Source organism: Cucurbita maxima, unplaced genomic scaffold (genome assembly GCF_002738345.1).
Source record: "Cucurbita maxima cultivar Rimu unplaced genomic scaffold, Cmax_1.0 Cma_Scf00039, whole genome shotgun sequence".
In the NCBI taxonomy this organism is placed as follows: domain Eukaryota; kingdom Viridiplantae; phylum Streptophyta; class Magnoliopsida; order Cucurbitales; family Cucurbitaceae; genus Cucurbita; species Cucurbita maxima.
The window spans coordinates 239,982-246,042 of NW_019272055.1; the positions used below are offsets into that span (position 1 = coordinate 239,982).

General features: G+C 36.5%; 2 protein-coding genes across 3 annotated transcripts in view; both read right to left on the reverse strand.

Annotated features, from left to right (window-relative positions):
- Window positions 1–844: 844 nt before the first annotated feature.
- LOC111469277 (serine carboxypeptidase-like) lies at window positions 845–4,086 on the reverse strand. Its single transcript, XM_023114496.1, has 9 exons — window positions 3,755–4,086; window positions 3,075–3,243; window positions 2,869–2,988; window positions 2,599–2,742; window positions 2,363–2,513; window positions 2,168–2,256; window positions 1,779–2,037; window positions 1,539–1,672; window positions 845–1,150 (listed from the first exon to the last, which is right to left on the reverse strand). Exons 1-9 carry the CDS (start codon window positions 4,084–4,086, stop codon window positions 1,028–1,030), a joined length of 1,521 nt encoding a protein of 506 aa, XP_022970264.1. The 3' UTR covers window positions 845–1,027.
- A 935-nt stretch (window positions 4,087–5,021) lies between these two features.
- The window catches only part of LOC111469281 (vacuolar protein sorting-associated protein 24 homolog 1), a 4,321-nt gene continuing 3,281 nt past the window's right edge, over window positions 5,022–6,061 (reverse strand). For both annotated transcript variants that reach the window (XM_023114499.1, XM_023114500.1), the window contains 2 exons: window positions 5,470–5,664; window positions 5,022–5,365 (listed from right to left, as the gene is read on the reverse strand). In XM_023114499.1, coding sequence (XP_022970267.1) covers window positions 5,285–5,365; window positions 5,470–5,664 — 276 coding nt within the window. In that variant the 3' untranslated portion in view covers window positions 5,022–5,284. The remainder of the gene's footprint in view (window positions 5,366–5,469; window positions 5,665–6,061) is intronic.

Sequence of the window (6,061 nt, forward strand, 5' to 3'; positions counted from 1 at the left end):
CGCACATGGCTGTAGGTGGAGGTAGTAGCTATTGTTCTCGATATTGGGACATGTGGGCATCGATCGTTGGGAGCAAGGAACGTCGGCATGTGCATGAAGGAGAAATAGAAGACGAACGAAGAAGACGTCCTAGAGGTAAAGTGATCGCAAGGGTGGAGGAGAGAGGCTGAAGATGGTCTTACTTGTCCAAGGCGTGTTGTCTATTGCTGCATGTCAGATGTCTCGGTTATGCTTGTCCAGGATGTGTTGTCCATGGCCGCAGGCCCATTCCAAACCCCCTTTTATATACTTTCATCTTAGATAGGTCTTACTACTTCATGTTGTGTCAATACGAGAGTGTGTAATGACGACTTACCAAAAATCATGTCTATACTTGCTATGACTAAAATGCCTAAAAATGTACTACTATTAAAGTGATGTACTACTAACAACACTAACATTGTCTACGAAATCCAAATTTCTCATAGTTAACTTATTCACTGAATTAAAACATCGCTGTAACACCATGCACACCATGCACGTAAAAAAAAACAAAATAGGTTTCTAATTTCTTTTTTTCTTTTCTTTTCTTCTCTTTTCTCTTTTTATTTGATTAGACGATAAAAATCACGACTAGAACTTGAGGGACAAAAACTTGAAATTAAAAAAGAAAAGAAAAGAAAAACACAATGAATAATTAAATTCTCAAAATTATGAACTTGCAATTTAACTAAAATATTTCATTCGATTAAATTGTATTCAACTTAAATCTAATTTACTCAAATTATATTTCAAGCCATAGATCAATTAATCCGATTGAAGCCAACTTAATCTCTCAATAGACAATAGTTTTGCTTGAAAATGCAGGTATTGCAATGGGTCTGTAATTTTATTGGCATTTTCAGAATATAGAACAATATTATAAATTTTAAGAACCTGAAAATAAAGGAATAAAATATTTTACACAATTATTCAGAACAATATGCATTGTAATGAGCGTGTGAACCAGGGCTTTGAAACAAAGGGTGGTGAGAGGAAAGAAATTTAATCATTTTGGAGAAACTTTTTCATGTGTCTCTTCTGATGCAAGTTTCCCCTGCATCCAACTCTGCAGCATTTCAAGTGCAGCCTTTGGCTGATCCATTGGCACCATATGACCAGCATTATGAACCTGTAGTAATACAAAACCATCACACATTTTCACATAATATGATACCAAAAAACTCCTCTACTCTAAGTTTCAACTATTTAACCCTTCCGCCTTGTGAATCAAATGAAATATTCGAGTTCGAGATCATATGAAGGGAGAAAAATGAATCATACGAAAGTCATTAATCTAGTACTTGTCTAACCCTACCGCCTCTTGAATCAATGAATTATTCGATTCGAGTTATGAGATCATATGAAAGGAGACAAATGAATCATATGAAAGTCATTAATCTAGTACTTGTAGCCCTTCCACCTCATGAATCAAATGAAATACTCGCGTTTGAGATCATATGAAAGGAGAAAAATGGTTGTCGAATGTTTGCTATTTTATATTTGGGAGAGAAAAAGACCTTTAGGAAAGCGAGAGGACCATGGGTTTTGAGAAGCCCAGCTTCTTTGCCATCAACTAGGAAGGGAACAATTTTGGATGCTGCAAATGCCTTCTGACCAGACCAATTCATTTCATTAACCCACCTTGAATTCCCTTCAAATTTCAACAAAAGTAACAAAATTCTTTCAGAAACGTTTTCTCAGGAAATAATGGGACTTCTAAAGAAGCAGGATTTCGGAATACGAAGATCGAAACTTACCGAGCCAATTGCATATCAGATCATATTCACCAGCATAGACCAGCACCTTTATTCCATCCTCAATGAGAGCTGGAATGCCAACCTCAAGATTTCTCATCCAATCCATAAGCATGGCACTGTACACCTTACTACTGCATGACACGAAATCCATATCCCCGACTCCGAGTGCATTCCTTACTGATTTTTCGTTAAGGAATTTCTCCATGTTTGAGAAGTCATAACAAAGATTTCCAATGCATTCCTTTCTAACATCATAGTACTGCATAACAAACACATGAAAGACATGATATCAGAGTTTTTAACATTAATGACATGATATCAGAATTGTATGAACTGAATACAATATGGTACTTCAATTTTATGATTTCATCATTTAGTTTGTTACTTACGTTTTTGTCTCCGATGACGTCCATGATTCTATTGAATATTTGGTTGCAGATGATGTAAGAAGATACACAAGCATTTCCACCATCAGCACCTGGTGGATTCATTACATTGTAAGGCAGAGCAAAGAGAAGTTACTCAGCCAAATCCTTTGACATCACGTATTTGAAAGAAACTTTTATGGATATTTAGTAAGTTACCACAAGTTTTGATTGCCTTCTCACAGCCTGGAACCAACTTGTTTATACTGTCGAAGTCAGATTTTCCAATCAATCCCATTTCCAAGGCATAATCAGTGTATGCTTTATACTGAATTTCAGGATTGGTAAGACCGTTGCCGATCGCAAAACCCTGATAAAGCAACCGGTTTATAAATTCAATAAAATGAATTGAAGAAAACGTGTTTAATCAGGGATAATATGTAATATAGGTCTACCTTAAGATTTATGTGGATTCCCTGCTTTTCCTTATTTCCTTGGTGAACTCTGGAGGCAAATGCAGGAATGTAGTGCCCGGCATAGGATTCGCCAGTGATGTAAAAGTCGTTTGCAGCAAATTCTTTATGTTCACTAAAAAATGCCTGCAAATAGTGTTAACAACCAATAGGAGAAGGGAAAAGAATTGTTAATCTTGAAGGATCTCTTGCCATAACACAATGTATAAAAATGATGTTATGCTAGATGAAGCTGAAGTGACACTGTCCTACCTGCAAGAAGTCATACAAGTCATTGCTAACGCCTTCTTCATCGTGACGAATGTCTTCATCGTCAGAAGTGTAACTGAAGCCAGTTCCAGTGGGCTGGTCAACATAAATAAGATTTGATGCCTGCATACATGGATGCAAAGGACCAAAATCAGACAAAGAAGCAAAAAAGTGTGATTCCAAATAAGGATGGTGAATCAGGAAATGACCTTATCCCAGCCATAGTCGTTCCAAACAAGAGACAAGTTGCTTGCAATTTGGAAAGGACCATTTTCATAGAACATAGCAAGCTCACTGCTGCACCCTGGCCCTCCTGTTAACCATATCACAACAGGGTCCTTCTTGCTGTTTCTTGATTCAAAAAATAAGTAGAACATCCTGTAGTATGAAGAAAATGAATCGGTCCTGTGAAACTCGACGAAAACCGAATATTTTGAAGGAAACTCGGAAATACAGACAGGGATCATGGATTCAAATAATGACCAACAAGTGAAAAGATTCCTTGATCCTTTTTCTTTCATTCAACAGGCTGTATATCCTTCACATGAATATACAAATTTCCCATAAACGTTCAACTAAGACTTAAGGGCCAACGCAAAGTGTCATGAAGAGTAATTCATTCACAACCAGCGTTACAAAAGATTTATAGTTGATTATAACAGGCAAGAACTGAATGCGAGATTAGTCAAACTAATCTTGTCCATATGCTCAATAACTTCTTTGTATCCCTAAAAAAACCATGGTGTTCTATTTCCTTTTCTTTGTTGAAATTTTCCTTATTGCATCTCATTATCAGATTTAGAATGAAGAAACAATTTAAAAAGTACGACATCTTATAAGATGAAGCAGGAGCAGTTGTAAACCTCTGATTGGAAATGTGCTTGATTACCTTGCTGATTTAGTATGAGGAAGAGGATAATATCCAGCATGGTGGCCAAGATCTTGAACTGATGGACCTTGACTTTTTCTTCCAATGAAAGGGAACTGAAAGCTTTTCTCGATGATCCCAGAAGACGAAAATGAAGGGTCTTCTGCTGCAATGTTAATGGAGTCCTTGGGAAACAAGTTAAGGTCTCTAATGAGTTTCTCTGCTTGAAGAATTGGATAGTTGATAGTTGAAGATATGATCGGTTGCTCTTTGTCTGGAGAAGTTGCAGATGCCAATGGTACAGCAAGGAGAAGAAGGAAAGAAAGATAACCATGAGAAAAAGAAGTTGCCATTTTTTGTGTTCAAGAAGGATATCTCTTCCAACTATGGTTGAGGGTATATATAAGATTCTGTCTAAAGCAGATGAATTACCTATTTTACTTGGCTGATAAGGCTAACACAAACTTGGAGTAAAGAATGTCCAAAGCTAGAGAGAGAGAGAGAGAGAACCTAGAGAGGGTGGGTGGGAATTGGAGAGAGGGAGACCTGCAGAAAGAAAAAGCAGAGTAAAGTTCAAAAGAAGTTATAGTCAATAAGCAAATACTTAAAAAGCAAGAGAGACAGCAAGAAAAGTAAGGAAAAAGTGAGTCCTAATATTTCAATCTTATTATCTTTGAAATATAACCAGATTTGATGTCTTATGTATGAGATGGAATCATAAAACAACCACAGTTCATGTCATCACAAGGTGAATAAGTAAAGCTGACGAGAAAATGGGAATCAAACAGGACAAGAATTCTATTATGCTTTTAAAATGATCAAAATGTTGAAATTATATATTAGAATTAGTGGCCTTTTCCAACCATCATCATCAAGAGCAAAAAGAGTGTGACAAGCAAAACTTGAGGTGCCTTAAAGGCTTGGCCAACGTGCGTCTTCATCTCTCCTCTCCACCTTTTCTTTTGCAAAAGAATATAATCAAATGCGTCTAAGATTGGGAACTCCACTAGCTACTTTATTGGTGTAACATTTCCTATTACCTCCATAGATCTCCTAATGATTCAATGATGCTCTATGTCATTGGTTCACTACAATAATTACAGCCTTAAAACATTTTTTTTTTTTTTTTCCAACATCTAATTGCCTGCAGGATCTGAATATGGACAATTTTGTCGGGTAAACAGTAACTGTGCCCACCAATTCCTAATACTTTATGGCAGAGTCCATTTTACTTTTTAGAGGAAAAGATGAATCACAATGAACGAAAGAAACACACTGCATTTACACAGATATAAGATGATAGAACGATGCTACATTTGCATTCTTTTAAGAAGAAGAAACAATATACATCAAACAGTTAATCCCCGCTCCACCCTGTCCCTATCTATTTGACAAATATACTCTCGGTTTTATGAATCTTGATTGAACAAACATGCACCGAAAGTATGTCACTCATTTTCTCTCTCACGAAATACCAGTAAAAAAGTAATGAAATGTTGAGGCTCAAACCGAGTTACGACCATTTTGACATTCTCAAGTGAAATTTCGAATTTATGATCTAACTTTTGCAAGCCGAGCCCTTATTTCTTCTAGTTCTTCCTCATCGTCAACACCCTCAGCTATTGCTTCTTCCTGCAAAGGAATAAATATGTCACGACGTTTTATTCTTTTCACATTCCCATGGTAGAACTAGACCAGGATTAAGTTTCACGAGTACTCAAAAATATGCATTATACCTCTCTCCGGACTTCCTGCACACGAGACGGTTGCTTCATTCTTTCCTTCCTGACAGCTTCTGGAAGCTGTGCAGCGGTCTCACCAGCGATGGCAGTCAAAACTTTGTCAACTTCCTCTTCTATCTCCTCTTCAATATCCTCAGAATCCAGTGCTGAATCCAACGCATCATTTACAATTTCCTCAATCACCCCAGCCTATAGACACCAGATATCAGTAACAGCTATATTAACGAGAGATTGTAGCACTGTCTAAGAAAACATACAAATTCAGTAGTGTTTGGCAAGTTAAACAGAGAACGAAGACTTGACAATAAGACTGCAAGCATCCTTTAAATACATGTTCACAAACGGAAGACAAGCATAAGGATTTATTGAAGTGTAGTATATAATGTATGGTTGTGTTCAAACTACCAAAATTCTTTTATAATTATAGCCTCTTTAAAAAGCTCTAGCATACATTCTTCAGGAGGAGCTTCCCTCTACACCGGCCCTTAGGTTGTTTCTTCTGTGTTAATCCAAAGTTATGGATGTTTCTTATTTATAAATCTACAGCAAAAAAAAAAAAAAAAAAAAAAAAAAAAAAAAAAAAAAA

What these genes read in the sequence shown, in the direction of transcription:
- LOC111469277 (XM_023114496.1), bottom strand. Translation starts at nt 4,086, where the DNA reads ATGGCAACTTCTTTTTCTCATGGTTATCTTTCTTTCCTTCTTCTCCTT. An exon ending in ACGACTATGGCTGGGATAAG is followed by an intron (nt 2,989 to 3,074) that starts GTCATTTCCTGA and finishes CCATGTATGCAG; the next exon opens with GCATCAAATCTTATTTATGT. An exon ending in ACGTCATCGGAGACAAAAAC is followed by an intron (nt 2,038 to 2,167) that starts GTAAGTAACAAA and finishes TTTGTTATGCAG; the next exon opens with TACTATGATGTTAGAAAGGA.